Genomic DNA, 22,902 nt, shown 5'->3' with positions numbered 1-22,902 from the left:
TCATTGTACATTGTTTCGAGTTATCACTAAACCTCGGGTTTAGAGTCAAACAGTGTGTTAATGCATCTTTTAATACTTTGTAGCTTCAACACTGTTCTACAAATTCTCTCTACCAACCTGGATCCACCAACAAAGAACATTTTCATTAAGTGGTTCTTTAATGAAATCAGTTTTATATTGCACATGTTATCTTTCATGTGCATGGCACAGCATTCAAGTTTTAAAAGTAGTCTTTATGTGGCCCTGCTAACAGGCTCCCTTTAAAATCTTTTAATCTGAAGCTCATTATTCAGACATGAGTGAGACACTGAGACAGCAAACAAAGAGTGTCTTCCTAAAATGAGAAATAAATAAATCTGCAGTCAAAGGGTACGATAGTTGCTCAGAAAATGTGTTGTCTTTTCCAATATGATCTGAAAACAACTGCAGGTTTGGTTTAGAAGTAAACTAACTGCCTTGTACATTACTTATTGCACAGAACTACAGTGATGCATAAGCAGCACATGGTGTATATCCTCCTCACAGCAGGAATAAGGTTTTATCAATATGAAGCTGATGAGCTCTGCTTCAGAAGTGATGCTCTATAGTGACATCTTCATTGACAAAAAAGCAAACACAGTCATTAAGTTGTCGTCACATTGTGAATGTTGAAAGCTGCAGAAACACAGACAGGTGAGTGTGTCACCTGTGACAGTGATCCAGCTGGATGGAGACTCTCCATGACCGCTGATGTCACACTTGTAGAGGCCTTCATCAGACCTGGAAACATGCTGGATGGTCATGTGACCTGTAGAGTCTTTCCCAGTGAAGACGCCATCTTTGAAGAAAATGGCTGTGAGGTTGGAGGGAGTGGTCTTTGTTTTACAGAGCAGAGTGACGTCATCTCCCTCCATCACAGGGAGGACAGGACTCTGCAGGATCACTGATCCACCTCAACACAGAGACAAACTACAGCATTTCATCCATTTACACACAGCTTCATCAACACTAACTCCACACACTCAGCTTACCAGTGACTGTCAGGTTAACCATGTTACTGATGGGACCCTCTCTGGACTCACACCAGTAAACTCCACTGTCCAGTGTGTCAATATAACTGATGTTACAGGAAGAACCAGCTGGTTTTCCAAACCCAGCTCCACACTTTGCTCTGGTGTCTGTTGTCGTGTTTCTCCTCAGAGTCCATCCAGCAGAGCTGTCGTCCTCCTCACAGCTCAGAGACACAAAGTCTCCTTTAAAGACCTGAGAGCTGCTGGGACTCACAGTCAGACGAGCTGCCAGGAAGAGGATATGATGTGAATCAATTTTCAAAAGAGAACGACCAACTGAGTTTCATAATCTTTTACTGGTTCAACAACAGTAACACAGCCACCCAAAATAAAACATGTATTCCACTATAAACATATAATGCAGTAAACATCACGTGTCTTCAGTATTCCTAAATCACTTTACATTTAAAATGTGATACTGATAGTAAAGACAGTAGCCAAGCATGCAGTCAGATCCTGGCTGGTCCAGGTTCAGTGCTCTCAGATGCACAGTTATAATTAATGTCATTAAAAACACCAAAAAAGGTGGTTTTGGATTTAATGCCTCAGTTTTTAGAGACAAGCTTTATTGAAAGTTTATACGTGGCAGACAGCATTAAAAATAAGATGCAGAAAATCTCTATTTAAGACTCTTTGAGATGTTTTGGATGATCACGATGAGGTCACTGACCTTGGTTTGTTGTGCAGCACAGCAGTAAGTTCAGACCTAAAGAGAAATGATATCAGTCAATCTGAGTTTTCAGCTGGTTCACATTACAGCAAAGCTCCTTCTGGTACCACGTCTCCCCTTTAGGGGACTTTTAGCTTCTGCTTAGGCCTTTTCTAGCTGTTCATTTGTCTGTTTTTGTTTTTGTTTTTAAAACTATATCCATAAATATCATGAATGTGTCACAGAGACACAGACAGCTGCTAATCAGTGTCAGTAACAGACAAATAAAATAGGTTCAGTTTCCCACTTCTGGGATAGCTGAGGTGAACAGTAGCAGACAGCAGGTACAGCCCCTTGTGTCAACATCTGCCTGTCAATTAAACAGGCCACACCTGTAATAATATTTATAATTTTACAGTTTTTTTTAATTGGTTTGGTACTATTTTCACAACTAAAGTGTGCATTTTCAAATCTCTCAGTACAAAACTCACATTCGATCACATTTGTAACACCACTAGTCATCCTTCCAAATCTGATGTCATGAGTTCATTGTATTTGCACATATTGTCATTCCAAGTAACCATTGTTGCAGAACATATGATCATTGTGATATATTCTGAGAACATTTGCTTTACTCACCCAAACAAAACAGTAAGATCTTTTTTCAACTTAGTACTTTTACCAATCATTTCATACAGGAGCAAATAATACAAGGTAAGGGTTTCAAATTGTCCTCGGTGATGAATGAGTGTAACTGAACTGTAAAACTTTACACAGCAAATATTACACTTATGTTCAGACATAAAATATATATATATATATATATATATAAATATATTTTTATATTTATCACTTTTATACAATTAATCAAGCCGGTCATTAACATTGGACCATAAGTTTTCATCAACATCACAGTGGATGTCTTCATTGTTCAGGCACCGTGGGAAAAATCTCCTGGCATGACGAATCCAGGCTTGACATTGCTCAGCAGTTATATCACCACAAGCTTCACACATGGCTTGAAGAAGGGAGACATGCTCATGGGGATGGCGATCATACACCTTCCACCTCCATGTAGAGAAGAATTTCTCAATTGGGTTGAGGAAAGGGGAACATGGTGTGTTTGACACCATTCCTGAACCAGCTGTGCATGGTGGAAGATGACATTGTCCCACACAACAACATAGACGATGTCTTCTCCCTGACAGGCCTGCCCCAGTTCATTTAAAAAAAAAACTATCAGGTGTTCAGTGTTGTATGACCCTAGAGCTGGTCTACAGCCTACCACACCATCTTCAGATATAGCTGCACACATTGAGATGTTCCCCCCACATTGTCCAGGGACGTGGATGGTAGCCCAATAAGGTTACGTCCTCTGTGTCTAGTTTTTGCCAGATTAATGACCTAACAAGTATCATCACAATCATACTTGTGATGATTCACAGTAGCGTCCGGCTCCATCACCCTCTGTTACAGTAATTGCATGCCAGTTTAGTGTTGTACCTGAATATATTCTGAACGCAGTTGTTTCACCTGGACATTGTTCCTCTCAAAAGGAACTTACAAATGACCAGACAACAATCAGTCAAGTTGAAAATCCATGGACATAATGAAGGATTCATTGATTAAACATTAAGATCGGTTGAATTAAATGACAGAAAAATGTATTAAACTGAATGATAAGAGATGCAAATCAAAAATTTTATAGTGATAACATTATGAAAGGCAGTAACTGTGAATGAAACATTTATTTAGATGAAACACTTATTTTGTGTAGTGAAAATGATATTTTGTCATTATGTGTATTGTACTAACACAATTGAAAATATGCTGAAATGTTTGAAAAAGGTGCACTTTTGATGATCTGTTGTGATATAAGTACTAAGAGTTTTGAAAATGTACCAATTGCTTGTGAAAACTGCGCCAAACCAATAAAAAAAAACTGTAACCACATGGTCAACAATGATGGCCCGGACTTCATTAGAGATGATGGTGCGTTGTCTTCTGCCTACATTTCTCTGAAGACCACCTCTCTGTCGAGGAGCACCACCACCTCTTCGCTGAAGGTTTCCTCTCCCTACAAGTCTATCCTGCCCCATATTTGAACAGTGCAAAGTCTCAAACACAGTTCTACTTATATGGTAACTAATTGTGATCATCAAGGGGAAACAATTAGCAATTAGTATTTCTAGATTGAAAGCTCTTGCAGCAATGTGTAACTTACAAATGACCAGACAACAATCAGTCAAGTTGAAAATCCATGGACATAATGAAGGATTCATTGATTAAACATTAAGATCAGTTGAATTAAATGACAGACAAATGTATTAAACTGAATAATAAGAGATGCAAATCAAAAATTTTATAGTGATAACATTATGAAAGGCAGTCATTATGAACAAAACATTTATTTAGATGAAACACTTATTTTGTCTAGTGAAAAGTATATTTTGTCATTATGTGTATTGTACTAACACAATTGAAAATATGCTGAAATGTTTGAAAAAGGTGCACTTTTGATGATCTGTTGTGATATAAGTACTAAGAGTTTTGAAAATGTACCAATTGCTTGTGAAAACTGCGCCAAACCAATAAAAAAAAAAACTGTATTCACTGTAACGTTTAACCTGGGTGACGCCACAAAGTCTGAGAGGGGAGGACAAAAAGGGAGAAAAGGCAGAGAGCAGGATGGTTGAGAGTCTGTAAAGAAGTAAAGTTTTTAGTTCCATCTGTGGAATATTTGGGGGATTTGATTGATGCTGGTGGACTGCACACTGCTCCATCGAAGGTCCCAGCCATCGATGGACCTCCACCCTAATTTGCCACTCAGCTAAAGATTTTCTCGTGGACACTGGACTAATATTTCCTCCTGAGATCATCAGTGCTTTTTGCGATGTATCCTGTGACAACCTCAGTGTATTTCTCAGTGTCTGTAGTTATTGCAGGTGGCTGATTGTTTGAAGATGTCCCAGTTTGTAGTGCTGAAGCAGTCCTTCAGAGCATAGGCGCCCCCCTCTGGCCACACATGTATCTGCTTCTGTGTTAGTCTGGTGACTCGCACTCTGAGTGTGTTTACAAGTCTCGGCACGACGGTTCTGTGATCAGAGACCCAGGTGGGGGAGGTGAGAGGCCTTATGTGCTCCTTTACAGGTTGTGTCCACCAAATCCAGTAAGTTATCTCCTCTTGTGGGAATTATATCAATAAAACCTTTAAATCTGTATTAGCATCTATGGAGTTGACAGTTTACACATCTGGTAACTGTCAATACTGTCAGTTTAGGTCAACATAGCATCTGGATGCTGAACTCACCTGCCTGCAGTTTGCAGTCCAGACCTTTCAACATCTAGAGCACCATGAAACAAACAAACAAAAAGAAGAAGACCCAGGACAGTCGAGCAGCTAGAATCAGACATGAATAGTACAACAGTCGTCTTGCAAAAATCCAGCAACTGGTCTCTGTAAGTATTTAAGAATACAGACAACTTGTCTATAAAGTTTCCTTGTGTCACACACAGATATGTACACAGACACTAGGCAGTTTTTTATTACCTGGTATTTTCACTCGAGGGGCCGATGCAGTGCATGAACTTATACGCCTTCTCCGTCAATTCTACAGTGGCCCCTAGAGACAAAGCATGTACAAACTCCAAAGCACATGGGAAGATGGGACACTTGTTCTTAACTTTTAAGTGTGTGTGCTGGGTACCTTAGTTAATGGTTAGTGTACAATGAATGTTACTGATTACGTGGTAGCATGGGCTTAATTTCCATGCAGGTTATTACACAACAGTCATGGTGGTTCAGCCCACTTAAGATCAAACTGGGCTGTAAATGGTAAATATCTGTTTAAAACAAAGCTTCAGTAATCACTGCTGCAAATCCTGATTTTGAAAAAAAAAGAAAAAAAGGAAAAAAAAAAACTCAAAAGAAAATATATGATGGTTTAAAATCAGGCTTTGTAACTCGAAGACTGAAACTATGTTTCATGTGTTTTGTGTGCTCCTGAAAGACATCTCAGTGAGTTTATAGTGTTATGAGGAAGCACTGAGAAGCATTGAATCATTTATTAACTTTTACTTTCAAAAACATGATGAATTACACTCAGCATGTTTGTCACTTCAGTTTAAACTTGAAGAGCTGTTTTCTCACTTGCAAGCTAAACTATGTGAGGACCTTCATTATGATCACACAAGCTCAAAATTAAAAAACAAACAAACAAACAAACAAGTCCACAGTTGCAAAACGTCGTTCTTATGTCCAATCACAGTCTCTACTCATTTACTTTGTCTCTAGTTGTTCTCTAATCACTGATTGCTGTATCCGTGTTTGTTAAATTAACTGAGTTCATACAGACACACTCAAAAAAATGAAACTGGGTGATTGTTACATGTACAAGATTCAAACTTGTAATTTGAACTAAATAATTTAATGTTTCTATGGTGAACATAATTAAATCATGTAGCATCTGCATGAAAATCAGCAACTTATTTTCTTCTTGTTGAGATGACATCATACAATCTAGTAAAAGTGGTTAGTTGCCTGGACTCACGAAATTCACAAGATCACATTAGATGTCAAACTGCAGGAAAGTGTTTTAAGAGGCAGATAACTACATCCACACCACATGTGTATGCTATCGCTATTTATTGTGGTTTAACCTGTCAAGAACAAAAACGTACAGAAAACTCTGCATCAAGCCTTGTAATCATAGCTTTCCAGTGTGTAACTAGCAATTCTCTCCAGCTGTGCTGATTAATCATCTATATTTGCCCAAAGTGTTCCAGTGGCCCAGGTAACTATAGTTACACAAATAAAACATAAAATACACCACCTCATCATTTCAGAGGCATTTAAATAATTGAATTTATTTCCCAAGCAAAAACAAAAGCAGTGATAACACAAGCAAAATATTACTCTCTAAAACATCATGTTCCAAATGATGTGAGATAACTGAATAAATCACTATTTAATAGTTAATTTGTAAGAAACAAGAATGAAAGTTACAAATGTATTGTGCATGACATGGGTATTAAAATGTGGTGACAGAGCCAGGTGCAGATGCGTTACAAGTTAATCTGGTTGTAAGCTATGGCAGTTTGCCACAGGTGGTGCTGGTGGACTGGAGTCCATGTGAGTGCAGAAAATGCAAACTGCACATTTTAGTTGTGAGGTTGAACTCTGAAATCACATCACAGCAATAACATGTGGAGCAAACGAGAACTAAGGAAAGAAGATTCTCCAGACTGTTAACTTTCACAGCACTGATGTGGTGACCTTGCAGTTTTCTTACATATGGGAGTATCACCAGATAAAATGGTTTTAAAATTTGTTTTGGTCAAGAACAATATGAATGTTGGATTGTTGCATTTAAACCAATCCCAAAAATGTGGTCGAGTGTTTGCAGTTCATGATTTACAAAGACTATTGCTCTCATCTAACAACAAACAGCAAACAGGGGTGCACACAAAACCACACACTAATGGAAGGAGCTATAGATGTAAACAAATATGGGACATCATCATGGATCATAATAAAGTCTTCCTGAAAACACATAAGAAATCTAGAGTCAAAAGTTGTGTATAATTTTTCTATTGGTTTATTTTTCAGAGGCAACAATATTTGAACTGAACTAAAGAAGAAGGTAACATGGCAATAACAATATCAGCGGACTGCGTCAGTAGGACGTATAGTTATATTTCAAGGGTATACAGCTGTGACATACCTACAGCAAAGATTTACTATAGAAGCATAAACCCTTCTTAGACCCGAGCCAGAGTGAAAGGCTGTACAGTTCAGTTCATCTGATGTCCACTTAGGACTTTCTCCAAAACAGGGTCCATGCCCACAGAAGCATCTAAGAGAGAATTCATCTATCTGGATACCTGATGTGACCTCTTTCACTGACAGATACCAGTGTCAGTTGTGCTACCCAAAACTTAAACTTGACCTCTGTACTGTTTATGTGCTTCTGGTGTATTTTAGAACATTTTTAACTGCACAGCAGTTAAAAATGCTGATTTTCTATCACATTTATGACTTTTTTTCCCATGATGATTTTTTACCAGGATAAATAAAGGACTAATGATAAAAAATTATTTTGTTGCAGTTGATTTTCAAAGGTTCACATAATGGGGTCAGTGTTTGTGAGCCAAACAACACTGCTTGGCTGTGTAAGTGGAGCTGCCTGTCATTTGGGCCGGTCATTTTTTTGAGTTATGATATTTTGTTAAGAATTTTTAAGTAGAATTCTGTTCATTTCCCCTCTTTTATGGGCCGACTTAGTTCTTAAAACAGCTTGTTTCTCTCATTTAAAATGTTTGTATTAACTTTGTCTTTTTGGGGTATAATGAAACCCAATCACCAAGCATCTGAACTGTACATGTGAAATAATAACAAGAGCACTCAGAGCACAACTCCCTTTGAAGAGCAATAATGAAATGGAAACATCCAGTTTTATGACGTTATTACATTATGCTGATGTCTGACCTGTGAGCTATGACTGTTGCATACTAAAATGACCTATTTTATTATGTTTACCCATATGATTGGAGCAGAATTAAAATTTTCCATATCTACATCACACAAAATCTAAACGTGATATCTTTAACTGTGGATGCTAGACTGCTAATTGATTGCCCCTCTACCTTAGAGGGGCGAATAAAAGACAAAAATATACCATGTAAACAAGTGTTCACAGCATTTTCCGTGAGACTCACCTGCTTACAGCCTGACGCTGCTTTTAACATGTTTGGTGCTAAGGTAAAGAATGCAGTTATCTGCATAGGTCACCGTGGTGGTGCGGTGCTTAGCACTGTTGCCTCACAGGAAGTATGACCTGACTTTAAATCTACCTTTCTGGCCTTTCTGTGTGGAGTTTGCATTTTCTCCCTGAGCTTCATTATTTAGTGAGTAAAACTGGCTGTGATTGGATAAATGGAAGAACAGGGATTCTAAAGAGGACCAGGTATTCACCACATTTTATACTGACAGCAGTGGAAATGTTAAGGAGGTTAAACTGTTGCCATTTATAAAGCAGCTACTGTGCTACCAGTTTCACCAGTAGATGGCAGCAAAATGTAAATGTGGCTCATGTCCAACTCTGGCTTTACAGAGCCAGAGCTTTAGGAGGGACTCTGTGCTGTTTCTGGAGATGGGAGTCAGAAAATACCCAGCCTCAATTATACATATTCATGAGTTTTCAGTTTATGACTGAACACTTATGTTAATAGACCTCTCTGCACTGAATCATATCTGTTATTAATCTCTGTCTCTCTTCCACAGCATGTCTTTATCCTGTCTTCCTTCTCTCATCCCAGCCGGTCGCAGCAGATGGCCCCGCCCCTCCTTAAACCTGGTTCTGCTGGAGGTTTCTTCCTGTTAAAAGGGAGTTTTTCCTTCCCACTGTTACCAAAGTGTTTGTTCATTGGATCATTTGATTGTTGGGTTTTTGTCTGTATGTATTATTGTAGGGTCTATCTTACAATATAAAGCACCTTGAGGCAACTGTTGTTGTGAGTTGGCGCTATATAAATTAAATTGAATTGAAAGCTCTTTGTTTTCATCTTAAACTATCAAGTGTGACACTAGAAAGTTTCCATGAGAAAGATTAATACAAATACTATGATGTTTTGTAAAAATGAGGTTTACTGTAAAATGATGATCACCCAATCATAAAATTAAGTTTCTCTGAGAATACATCATTTAATTTAGCACAACTCATGTCATTAATTATTCACTAAAGTTCAAAATAACTTGTTGGAGTTGGGTTTTTTCTTTCTCTCCAGAGTTTTTCCATCATACAAATCATGAAAATCAAGAAAAAAAAAAGTCTCAAAATGTTTTCTTTGGTCGGTTTACTTGGAATATTTTTGTACATAAAGATGAGATCTTTTCAGTCTCAAACACATATGTCATGCACTGAGGCTTTCTGCACAGTTTGCAGCCACTCAAGAGTGCCCATGCTGTTCTTAGTCTGTGGTTGTGGTTTATTCTTTATTTTTTGCTCTGAAGACACAAGTGTATCGGTTAACCAAAATGGAACAACTCCAATTTTTTTTTTATCTGAACCTTTGGTGAAACCTACACAGAACCACACGAGAAAAACTAGTGAAAAAATATTTTACTGAACATGATCTCTACACCTCTACTGTGGGAAGAAGAGCAGGATCTGACAAACATGAAAAAAACACAAATAACAGTGATTAACTGCATGTTTGTATTAGTCTTAAATAAGTGTGTGTGTGTGTGTGTGTGTGTGTGTGTGTGTGTGTGTGTGTGTGTGTGTGTGTGTGTGTGTGTGTGTAGGTGTGTGTGTGTGTGTGTGTGTGTGTGTGTTTGTGCCTTTAAGTGATATGTAGGTTTTGGTTAGGTTCACTGTAATTGTAATTAGGCAGGTATAGACATAAAATATACTTTTGAACATGTTGATGTCCTCTGGTTTGAGGTGTTGGCGGGGTCTGTTGGAGACCAGCAGCTGGATTGCAGCTGTGGTTGGACTGGTGGACTACTGCAGCCCAGAGTAGATGACGTTTGGCACTAGTTTAAAGCCTGAAAACAAACACACAGTCCAAAGAACAGGACACACGATTACAATCTTTGTAGTTCAATCAAAACCTCAAATCCATCCATTTTCTACCACTTATCTGGGTTCAGGTCCTCGAGGAAGATCAGTCTAAGTAGAAAAACCTAGACACAGTATGCCCACACCTAGAGTGTGGGCATACTGTGGGTACATTGCGGGCCCACAGTGGACCTCATTGTTGGCCCCCCTCTTTGATTAGTGTAGGTAGCCTACAGTAGTGTGACACCCACATTGGCCCACACAGCCCTAGCCTGGACCCCAAAGGGGCATATTGCTGGATACATCCCAGCTTTGGAGAAACCTGAGCTTAACACGATTCCCATGTTCCAAAGAATCTGCAGTCCATAACACAACTTCAGGGTGAGCATGGCAGAAACTGCAAATGAAAACATTCTCACATATAATGATCTAACTTACATCAAATGAAAACATTCTCACATATAATGATCTAACTTACATCAAATGAAAACAAAAGGAAACACAGGCATCTTATCTGCCCCCCTGACATAAACAGGAGAGAAACATTTAAAAAAAAGCTTCCCATCAGGCCATTTTCCATTTTCATAGTTTAAAAATTACAATTCAAGGGTAGCACCTGTGCTCCAATGAGTGGTAGAAGCTGCACTTCTTAACAGATTGGAGATGTAATGCATTCAAAATCAGAAACTGTGAAAACTGTACAGCTGCCCTCTTTTGCATAAACAGCTTTTTTTTATAGAAATGCTTTTTTTCTGTTTTGCTTTAAAAAATAAATTGACATCCAGACTTTGGTGAGCCATGAGATTTGTTACAAAGTTATATGTTTTTTTTTATTTGGTTGGTTTTCCTAAATTCAGCACAAATTCAAACATTAAGATGTGGAACTGACTCCTGTCAGAATAACTCATTTTAAAGATGTTTTGTTAAAATAAATAGGTCATGTCAAATTGTTTGAAGTGGACCTAATATGATTTCAGCACAACATTTTTATCTTTAAATTACACTGGTCCATTGGGATCCTCAGTCCATCCTGGTGCCTACGTTGACTGCTTTATTTGAAGCTTTAAACACACTTAATATGAACATCCAACAGTGAAAAAGGATATATATCCCAGGGAATAAGAAAAGTAGAATAGGTCCATTTTTACATTGGCTATACCTCTCGTACCTCTTGGTCTGTTGGCTATTTGTCCTTCACTGACATCTTCATATATTCTCACTGTTGAGTAGACTGCATCTGGATCACTTCCTGTTCAATGAAGAACATTTAGATTACTGCAGGTACAAAAGCTGCAAATTTAGCAAGAACAGTGTTATATTAGAAGGAAATAACAGGAGTTGCAATAAGGGCAATAAGAGAAATCTAACAATGATTATACATAAAATGACATAAAACATTCAAGTCCAGGCACCTATGCTAGGTTTGAAAAAAAGAAATGATTTGGTAAAATACATCAAAAATATACCAACACATATTGGATTACTCTTCCATCCCAGTGCAGAGATACAAAGATACAACAGAGCAGCTTCACTCACCATGTGCAACACTATGTGCATGCTGTTATGGTCTGTTAAAAGCACTTTTGTAACAGAAGATTGTGTCAACAGAGGACATTTAAATCAACTTTATAATCAACATAATAACAATAAACAACACTGTTAGTAAAGCAATTGAAATAAATACACAACAAGCCAGTCCAGAGATATAAAACCTCCACTGTGTCCTGGATCTGCCTCCAGTCCCAAACCTCTCGCCTACTGTAGGAGGTGCCCAGGAGACATCCTGGTCAGATTATGAGTCACCTTAAATGAATCCTTTCCAATGTGGAGGATTAACGTCTCTACTCTGAGCCGTTTCTGAAAGACCAGATCAAGCTGTAAATCATCAACTCCCTCTTTACTACAACAGGCAGAGCAGCATCCCAGTTACTGTAGCTGCAGTGACTTCCAGTCATGTTGCAGTTTATGAAACTGGTGATATGATCTATTTTATTGCCAAACATATTTAAAGTGTCAGCTTTCATGTTCTCAAAATAACTGCAGTTACCACAGTCTGTAGGCCACCAAAGCCAAGTTCTAGGTTTGAGAGCAGAAAGGTGACTTTGACAAGTTTGTCTCTGATTAGCAGGGATTCAGTAAAAATCTCTAAAAGTGTTTCTCTCAAGAATGTCTCATTTTTTTTCTTTAGGAAGTTTTGATCAAGACAGCCTCTCTGCTGTACCATGTGACAATGCAGTTATAGTCGAGCTATGACTGCTCTGTCAATATCTTTGTCTCTACACCCTGAAAAAGGCTGATCCGTGATGGTATTTTCAAATGTTTTTAGCTCTTTACTTTAGTTTAGATTACTTTTCATAACCTACATCAAATGCCTGGACTTGGATCTTCACCTGTGTCAGGCCCATCAGGGTTCAAGTAATTCAAGGAGCCCTATTTGTGACTGTGGCTCAGGTGGTAGTGGTTCATCTATGAGTCAGGAAGTGTGTGGATCAATCCATGACTCCCCCACTCCATGTGCTGCAGTATTCTGGGGCAAGATACTGAATCCTGAGTCTCTCCCAATGCATCTGTTAGAGCAGTGGTTCCCAAGCTTTCTTCGCTGGGCCCCCTTTGTTTTACAGAAAAAGGTTCGCTCCCCCCCCCCCCCCCCCCCCCCCCACACACACACACACACACACACACACGCACGCACTAACACATCCTCCAACCACACACACCCATATTTTGCTCAATTGCGGTTTATTTCACACCTCAAACATTTAGTAAACAATTAAGCAAATATAAGTAATCTGCAGGTAGTAAGAAAATAAACTACTAACTCTTTTACGCTGCGTCCACACCTACACGGGTATTTTTGAAAACGCAGCTGTTTCATCCACACGTAAACGGCGTTTCGAATCACCGAAAACTGAGATTTTTTAAAACTCCTTTTTTGCGTTTACGTGTGCACGAGGAATACAGAGTTTGTCATGCAATGTCACAGGTATGTGCCTTTATTCACGTCAGCTGTGCGCCACGTAATTGTTTACATGAGAGGAATTGCAGAATAGCAGATAAACAGTATTTTGTCTCTATCTTCAGGTTTTACACGCTTACATATACACACGCAGTTCCTGTCCCTCCATTTACAGAGGCAGAGGCATCACGGTGTGATTATTTTACATGCAGTTGTTTTTTTCCTGTGTAATAATATTCAACATTGCTATTAATAAATTTTTTTTAAAAAAGGCCTCTCTGTGCACTTTGGGAAGGTCTGTGTTAGAGTGTTATACACTTAGGCATAAATAGGCCAAGTGGGGCTGTCTCAGCGCTTCAGGACTGCTTCAAGTGCACAGACTGGAACATGTTTAAAGAGGCAGCCACCCAAAATGGCTTCTTATACCTGGACAAGTTCACTGAATCTGTGACCTGCTACATCAGTAAGTGCACAGAGGATGTAACTGTAACTGGAGATGTCACACTCCCTGAGGAGCTGAACAAATTCTACGCGTGGTATGATGCCCTGAACAACACACAAGCAAAGAAAGCCACGCCCCCCACCACCGACCAGACCATCTCTTTGCCTGCAGCCGACGTGAGGAGATCTCTCACCAAGGTCAACCCACGAAAAGCTGCTGGACCAGAAAACATCCCAGGTCGTGTGCTGAGAGAGTGCGCTGATCAGCTGGGTGATGTCTTCACAGACATTTTCAACTCATCACTGAGCCTGATGATCGTCCCAGCATGCTTCAAGTCCACCGCCATCATCCCAGTGCCAAGGAAATCCTCAGTATCCTGCCTGAATGACTACTGTCCCATCGCACTGACCCCCATCATCATGAAGTGCTTTGAGAGACTTGTCATGGAACACATGAAGATCAACCTCCCCTGCTCACTGGACCCGCTGCAGTTTGCATATCGGCCAAACAGATCGACCGAAGATGCTATTTCCACTGCACTTCACCTCTCCCTCTCCCACCTGGACAAGAAAGACAGTTATGTCAGAATGCTGTTCATAGACTTCAGCTCAGCATTCAACACCATTATCCCCCAAAACCTGTTTAACAAACTCAGCAAGTTGGGACTGAGCACCTCTCTCTGCAACTGGATACTAGATTTCCTGTCAGAGAGGCCTCAGTCCATCAGTCCACAACTTCTCCAGCACCATCAGGCTGAGCACAGGAGCTCCTCAGAGCTGTGTTCTCAGCCCTCTGTTGTTCACCCTCCTGACACACGACTGCACCGCCCTACACAGCTCTAACCACATCTTCAAGTTCGCTGACAACGCAACCGTGGTTGGACTCATCAACAGCAACGACGAGTCAGCGTACAGAGATGAGGTTCAGCAGCTGGCGTTCTGGTGCAGTGAGAACAACATGTCACTAAATCTGGACAAAACCAAGGAGATGATTGTTGACTTCAGGAAGACTCGCTCCACCCACACACTGCTCAGCATCCACGGTTCCATTGTTAACTGTTAACTGCACCAAGTTCCTGGGAGTTCATACCTCAGACGACCTCACCTGGACCACTAACACCACTTCCATCACCAAAAAGGCCCAACAGCGCCTCCACTTCCTGAAATGCCTGAAGCGGGAGAACCTCCCTCCTCCCACCCTCACCATATTCTACAGGGGCATCATAGAGAGCGTTCTGACCAGCTGCATCTCCATGTAGTTTAGAAACTGCAAAGTCGGTGACCTCAGCCAGCTACATCGGATCGTCAAAGCAGCTGCCAAGATCATCGGAACATCTCTCCCTCTGCTACAGGACATCTTTCACAAGCGCTGCATCAGTAAGGCCTCCAGCATCGTGCGTGACCCCTCACACCCCTCACATGGACTCTTCCCTCCTGCCATCTGGCAGACGCTATCGCAGCATGTGGTGGCCCCATGATCGGAAGGTCGGGGGTTCGATTCCCCTGAACAGCTACCCTGAGGTACCCCTGAGCAAGGTACCGTCCCTACACACTGCTCCCCGGGCGCCCAGTGGCTGCCCACTGCTTCACTGAGTGAATGGGTTAAATGCAGAGAGGGATTTTCCCCACGGGGACCAATAAAGTACACTTTCTTCTTCTTCATTGGCGCCCGATCCTCCTGACAGATAGCTTTCTCAAAGTGTATGCTCACTCCCCTTACCTCAGTCTCAAGTGTGTGTGGGCGGTTTATCCTTCAAGCTCGGGTCCTCTACCAGAGGCCTGGGAGCTTGAAGGTCCTGCGCAGTATCTTAGCTGTTCCCAGGACTGCGCTCTTCTGGACAGAGATCTCCGATGTTATTCCCGGGATCTGCTGGAGCCACTCGCCTAGCTTGGGAGTCACCGCACCTAGTGCTCCGATTACCACGGGGACCACCGTTACCTTCACCCTCCACATCCTCTCGAGCTCTTCTCTCAGTCCTTGGTATTTCTTCAGCTTCTCGTGTTCCTTCTTCCTGATATTGCTGTCATTCGGAACCGCTACATCGATCACTACGGCCGTCTTCTTCTGTTTGTCTACCACCACTATGTCCGGTTGGTTAGCCACCACCATTTTGTCCGTCTGTATTTGGAAGTCCCACAGGATCTTAGCTCGGTCATTCTCCACCACCCTTGGGGGCATCTCCCATTTTGACCTCGGGACTTCCAGGTTATACTCGGCACAGATGTTCCTGTACACTATGCCGGCCACTTGGTTATGGCGTTCCATGTATGCCTTGCCTGCTAGCATCTTGCACCCTGCTGTTATGTGCTGGATTGTCTCTGGGGCATCTTTACACAGCCTGCACCTGGGGTCTTGCCTGGTGTGATAGCCCCCAGCCTCTATGGATCTTATACTCAGAGCTTGTTCTTGTGCTGCCATGATTAGTGCCTCTGTGCTGTCTTTCAGTCCGGCTTTGTCCAGCCACTGGTAGGATTTCTGGATATCAGCCACCTCCTCTATCTGCCGGTGGTACATACCGTGCAGGGCCCTGTCCTTCCATGATGGTTCCTCGTCTCCCTCCTCTTTCTTGGGTTTCTGCTGCCTGAGGTATTCACTGAGCACTCAGTCAGTTGGGGCCATCTTCCCAATGTATTCTTGGATGTTCGTTGTCTCATCCTGGACTGTGGTGCTGACACTCACCAGTCCCCGGCCCCCTTCCCTCCGCTTAGCGTACAGCCTCAGGGTGCTGGACTTGGGATGAAACCCTCCATGCATGGTAAGGAGCTTTCTTGTCTTTATGTCAGTGGCTTCTATCTCCTCCTTTGGCCAGCCTATTACCCCAGCGGGGTACCTGATCACGGGCAGGGCGTACGTGTTGATGGCCCGGATCTTGTTCTTACCATTCAGGTGACTCCTCAGGACTTGCCTGACCCTCTGCAGGTACTTGGTGGTTGCAGCTTTTCTAGCGGCCTCTTCATGGTTCCCATTCGCCTGCGGGATCCCCAGGTACTTGTAACTGTCCTCTATGTCTGCAATGTTGCCTTCTGGTAGTTCAATCCCCTCAGTTCTGACTACCTTCCCTCTCTTTGTTACCATCCGACTACACTTCTCCAGTCCAAACGACATTCCAATGTCATTGCTGTATAGCCTGGTAGTGGATCTGGATCAGTGAATCAATGTCTCGTTTACTCTCGGCATACAACTTGATGTCATCCATGTACAGGAGGTATTCTTCTTATTCTTATTTTTCCTATATTTATTGTTGCTCTTTTGCACTGTATGGAACTGGAGCCTCGTCGTCTTGTCTCTCTATGTACTGAACTGTACATAGCAGAGATGACAATGAGGTTGACTTTGACTTTGACTAAAAGTGCTTTATAAATGTGTGAATGAGCTATGCAGTAATAAGCACTTTGAGTGCTCAACTGAGTAGGAAGTTACTAAATAAGTTTATTTAACATCTTGCCATCTTTACATTTTTTCTTAATAAGAGTGTTTTAATACACTATGTCTATGACACAAACTTATTATTTGTAATTTCGCATCATGAAGAGAATAATAAATGATATTTATAAACACCATCAACTGTGAACAGCTTTATTTCCCGTAACGCTGTGAAACACAGAGAACAGGGGGCTGTAAATAACCACAAAGCTGCACAAAGTTCATCTGTTAATGCAAACTGACACTTGTAGGAAAACACCTTCTTATTACATGAACCCTACTTTAAGCTAAACCAGAACACCTAGCAGTGCAAATTCTTTTTCTTTTTTTTTTTTTGTGTCCCGTTTGGATCTTTAGCCATCAGAATTGTTGTCTTAAGGCCAAGAAAGATGCCAAGCGGATTTATTTTACCAAGTGGATCATCATGGCCTTGCCATATTGGTCCATTTGATTGACCTTTATTATAATTATGAATTTATTTTATTTTCGGTTGCTACAAACGGGACAGTCATGTCTGTCCCGTTTGTAGCAGTGCAAATTCCGATCAGCGTCAGACTACAGTTAACTGGAAACAACAAGAGGGAAGAGGTGCTGTGGTCTTACACAGAACTTTAAAGTGGTCAAAATGATTGAAGGTCAGTTTGAGCTACAGGTAATGACAGTTAATGATCTTTTGTCTGTTCAGTCTTTCTAACAACTTGTTCAGCCTCGTTTAGGCTGCTTTATTTTCCCCTTTGTGCACTGCTAGAATGTTCAAAGGCCCAGATGTGGTTTAAAAGTCACAACACGCCCGACTTTATAAAAGTTTTAACACATGAAACCCTTGGTGAATAAGGGCTTGCCTGCCTTTGCAAGAAAAGACTGGATATAGCAAGCTTTGACTTTGACTTTGACTAAAAGTGCTTTATAAATGTGTGAGTGAGCTATGCAGTAATAAGCACTTTGAGTGCTCAACTGAGTAGGAAGTTACTAAATAAGTTTATTTAACATCATGCCATCTTTACATTTTTTCTTAATAAGAGTGTTTTAATACACTATGTCTATAACACAAACTTTTATTATTTGTAATTTCGCATCATGAAGAAAATAATAAATGATATTTATAAACACCATCAACTGTGAACAGCTTTATTTCCCGTAACGCTGTGAAACACAGAGAACAGGGGGCTGTAAATAACCACAAAGCTGCACAAAGTTCATCTGTTAATGCAAACTGACACTTGTAGGAAAACACCTTCTTACTACATGAACCCTACTATAAGCTAAACCAGAACACCTAGCAGTGCAAATTCTTTTTTTTTTGTGTGTCCCGTTTGGATCTTTAGCCATCAGAATTGTTGTTTTAAGGCCAAGAAAGATGCCAAGCGGATTTATTTTACCAAGTGGATCATCATGGCCTTGCCATATTGGTCCATTTAATTGACCTTTATTATAATTATGAATTTATTTTATTTTCGGTTGCTACAAACGGGACAGTGTGTAGCAACCGGTAAACTGAAGGTCAGTTTGAGCTACAGGTAATGACAGTTAATGATTTTTTGTCTGTTCAGTCTTTCTAACAACTTGTTCAGCCTCTTCTAGGCTGCTTTATTTTCCCCTTTGTGCACTGCTGGAATGTTCAAAGGCCCGGATGTGGTTTAAAAGTCACAACACGCCTGACTTTATAAAAGCTTTAACACATGAAACCCTTGGTGAATAAGGGCTTGCCTGCCTTTGCAAGAAAAAACTCGATATAGCAAGATCTGCATCTTATCTTAAAGACCTCTTAGTACCATCGTTCCAATAGAGCTCATCGCTCTCAGACTGGAACTGTTGTTCCTAGAGTATTTAAAAGTAGAATGGGAGGCAGAGTCTTCAGTTTTCAGGCCCCTCTTCTATGGAACCAGCTTCCAGTTTGGATTTGGGAGCCAGACGCCATCTCTATTTTTAAATTTTCCTTTTTGAGAAAGCATATAGTTGGGCTGGATCAGGTGACCCTGAATCCTCCTTCAGTTATGCTGCAATAGGTGTAGGCTGCCGGGGATTTTCATGAGTGTTTCTCCTTTACTTAGAATGCGTTTATACACCTCTCTGATTTAAATAATTCATTATTATTAATCTCTCGCTCTCTTCCATAGAATGGCTTTTTTCTGGTTTCACTCCCTTCACCCCCAACTGACAGTGACAGATGGCTGCTCCACAATGTAATGTAATGTTGGACAGACCATCACACCATAGTTTGAAGTAACAACTGAATTTAACGGATTGTATTTTGTTAGATCATGAAGCATTCATGCATCAACCCCCCACCCCCACCTCCACGCCCCCACAGTCTGAATCTCACCTTCACGTTTCCTGTAAACACATCGTCTCACCAGCAGAACCAGTAACACCAGTAGAGCCACAACATAGACTGATCCAACACATGACAAAACAGAGAGAACAGCAGGAGAGAGTGATGGAGGAAGAGTGCTGGAGGTGGATGTAGGTGGAGGTGTGGTGGTGTGTTCGTCTAAAATAAAGCAAACACAGTCATTAAGTTGTCGTCACATTGTGAATGTTGAAAGCTGCAGAAACACAGACAGGTGAGTGTGTCACCTGTGACAGTGATCCAGCTGGATGGAGACTCTCCATGACCGCTGATGTCACACTTGTAGAGGCCTTCATCAGACCTGGAAACATGCTGGATGGTCATGTGACCTGTAGGCTGCTTCCTGATGAGGGAGCCATCTTTATAGAAAGCAGCTGGGAGGTTGGAGGGAGTGGTCTCTGTTTTACAGAGCAGAGTGACGTCATCTCCCTCCATCACAGGGAGGACAGGACTCTGCAGGATCACTGATCCACCTCAACACAGAGACAAACTACAGCATTTCATCCATTTACACACAGCTTCATCAACACTAACTCCACACACTCAGCTTACCAGTGACTGTCAGGTTAACCATGTTGCTGATGGGACTCTGATTAGACTCACACCAGTAAACTCCACTGTCCCATGGGTAGATGTAGCTGATGTTACAGGACGAACCAGCTGGTTTCCCCCACCCATCTCCACACTGAGTCTTCGTTTGTGTCTTTGGGTTTCTCCTCAGAGTCCATCCAGCAGAGCTGTCGTCCTCCTCACAGCTCAGAGACACAAAGTCTCCTTTAAAGAACTGAGAGCTGCTGGGACTCACAGTCAGACGAGCTGTCAGGAAGAGGATATGATGTGAATCAATTTTCAAAAGTTTCATAATCTTTTACTGTTTCAACAACAGTAACACAGCCACCCAAAATAAAACATGTATTCCACTATAAACATATAATGCAGTAAACATCACGTGTCTTCAGTATTCCTAAATCACTTTACATTTAAAATGTGATACTGATAGTAAAGACAGTAGCCAAGTATGCAGTCAGATCCTGGCTGGTCCAGGTTCAGTGCTCTCAGATGCACAGTTATTATTAACGTTATTAAAAACACCAAAAAAGGTGGTTTTGGATTTAATGCCTCAGTTTTTAGAGACAAGCTTTATTGAAAGTTTATACGTGGCAGACAGCATTAAAAATAAGATGCAGAAAATCTCTATTTAAGACTCTTTCAGATGTTTTGGATGATCACGATGAGGTCACTGACCTTGGTTTGTTGTGCAGCACAGCAGTAAGTTCAGACCTAAAGAGAAATGATATCAGTCAATCTGAGTTTTCAGCTGGTTCACATTACAGCAAAGCTCCTTCTGGTACCACGTCTCCCCTTTAGGGGACTTTTAGCTTCTGCTGTGGGCTTTTTCTAGCTGTTCGTTTGTCTGTTTTTGTTTTTGTTTTTAAAACTATATCCATAAATATCATGAATGTGTCACAGAGACACAGACAGCTGCTAATCATTGTCAGTAACAGACAAATAAAATAGGTTCAGTTTCCCACTTCTGGGATAGCTGAGGTGAACGGCAGCAGACAGAAGGTACAGCCCCTGTGTCAACATCCGCCTGTCAATCAAACAGGCCACACCTACAATAATATCAACTTTAAGCCTTCATTCCTCAAGATACAAATTAAAAATACACACTTTAAAATATGTTCTTTCCTGATTTCTCTGTTTTATGTACAAACAACACTGGTTCATCTGTGATTCATAAGTCAGTGTTAAATAGCTTAACACTTAAAACTGTGGCTCAAGACTTTTGCACAGTACTCTGTCTCACAACATATGTCACCACCCTTGTATAACTCAGCTGATATGCTATAAAAACAGTTAACTGCATTTGGAAGTGAAAGATTGAACTTACAGAGCAGCTGCTGAAGAGATGCTGGTTTCATCTTGACTGAGCTCAGACACAGCAGTTAAATCAACTTCCTTCTGCACGCAAGGCTACATATACTGCTTTGTGGTTTTCTTGTTGCCATTACGACAGCTGATTTAAAATAGCACAGATGATCAAACTCCATGTGACCATGTGACCTTTCTATGTTATGCTTTAAAGCGTTGTACTTTTGTTAAAATGGTAAAAAAAAAACAACAACCCTGTTTTTCAACTGTCAACTTGAGAAATAATGTTTTATAGCAGGTAGCTGTTGTGTGTTTGGGGCTAGTATGAGACCCTCTCTCTCCCACCCTCCCCCACTCCCCCATTCACTTCTTCAGTCAGCAAAGTAGAACTCTTTGAACACAACCATTTTTCACCCAAGCCTTTGGTGATTGCAGAGATACTCAGAATTCCACCTTAAGGCATAGTAGACCCTAAATTTCATCACAGCACCCCTAAAAATAACTACAGTAATACTAGTACTGATGATGTATTTTACTATTCTTTTGATATTGTTTTCTAATGTTATATTTGCCAACTGGAGAGAGTGAAAAGCGGCCAGTATTGTTGATGTCTTAAAGAGACAGTGACCTCACACAGAGGCGTTTCTGCTTGTTGATGATGAAGAGGTAATTTAATGACACAAATCAGTGATGCCGATTTAAAGAACACTTTAACTACGGCAAAAGTTCAAATTGTTCTGATGTTGTGACTTTGTCTGCTTCTTTATATTTGTTCTCTAAACAGCGTCAAAAAAGTGTTGCAAAGCACGAGACATAATCCACATGTAAACTAAGCTTTGCAAATGTGTGCAATGATTTGCGTGTAAATTTTGAGGACCCACACGCAGGTGCTTCAATCCACACACATATACGAGGCAATCTGACCACCACGCACAACTATTTTACAAATGTGCAAAAGCCAAATAATTACTGATCGTTTAAGCACAGTTTACTAAGTTCAGCTTCCTGAATTTGAAAATTTTACCTTTTGAAAACCTTTCTGAGCGTACAAATATCTAAAAGTACACACGACATCACTCTTGCCCACAAAACCTTATCCTCCTAGGACCCTGTGTCCACATATGTGGACATCACATTTTGGGTTATTTAGAGCAAAATACTCAATTTTGCTCTACATGGGCCTGATAGCCACTTACGAGGACGTTATACTGCTACTCTTGTATCAAAATTTTAAATGAATATCCTCATATGTGGCTCTTATTTTTCTTAAAAACAAAAATAAGGTAAAAAAAAAAAATCTGGTAATTCTTTGTTTTTACATTTATCGGGCCCCAATCAGCCCAAATATCAAAGAGAAATTAAAAATGCTGTGGAAGAGTTCGGGTCTTAGGAGGTTAAATATGTGTGTGCGAATCACCGCACGGATCACTTCTCACACCCATGTGGGGTTTGAGACAAATGTAACGCTGGCAGCTTCCCACAGAGCCACATATGTAAGATGCGTTCAAGTCCCAGGGTAAAACTGACATCTGGGCTTCCACTGCATGTATGTGTTTTTTCTTTCAAATAAAATGCACGCTTCTTTTTCTACATAAAC

General features: G+C 40.8%; 1 protein-coding gene across 1 annotated transcript; it reads right to left on the bottom strand.

The window, feature by feature from the left end:
- Positions 1-695: 695 nt before the first annotated feature.
- On the bottom strand, positions 696-21,366 carry LOC113018156 (Fc receptor-like protein 4; the record flags this gene model as incomplete). The annotated part of the gene is made up of 5 exons (XM_026161223.1): positions 21,325-21,366; positions 20,676-20,711; positions 20,079-20,246; positions 1,011-1,118; positions 696-931 (listed from the first exon to the last, which is right to left on the bottom strand). Coding segments are annotated over exons 1-5 (579 nt in total), but the record flags the coding sequence as incomplete, so codon positions are not given.
- Between the last annotated feature and the right edge of the window lie 1,536 nt (positions 21,367-22,902).

Source organism: Astatotilapia calliptera, unplaced genomic scaffold (assembly GCF_900246225.1).
Source record: "Astatotilapia calliptera unplaced genomic scaffold, fAstCal1.2 U_scaffold_46, whole genome shotgun sequence".
In the NCBI taxonomy this organism is placed as follows: domain Eukaryota; kingdom Metazoa; phylum Chordata; class Actinopteri; order Cichliformes; family Cichlidae; genus Astatotilapia; species Astatotilapia calliptera.
This window is presented reverse-complemented; position numbering and strand designations above follow the sequence as displayed.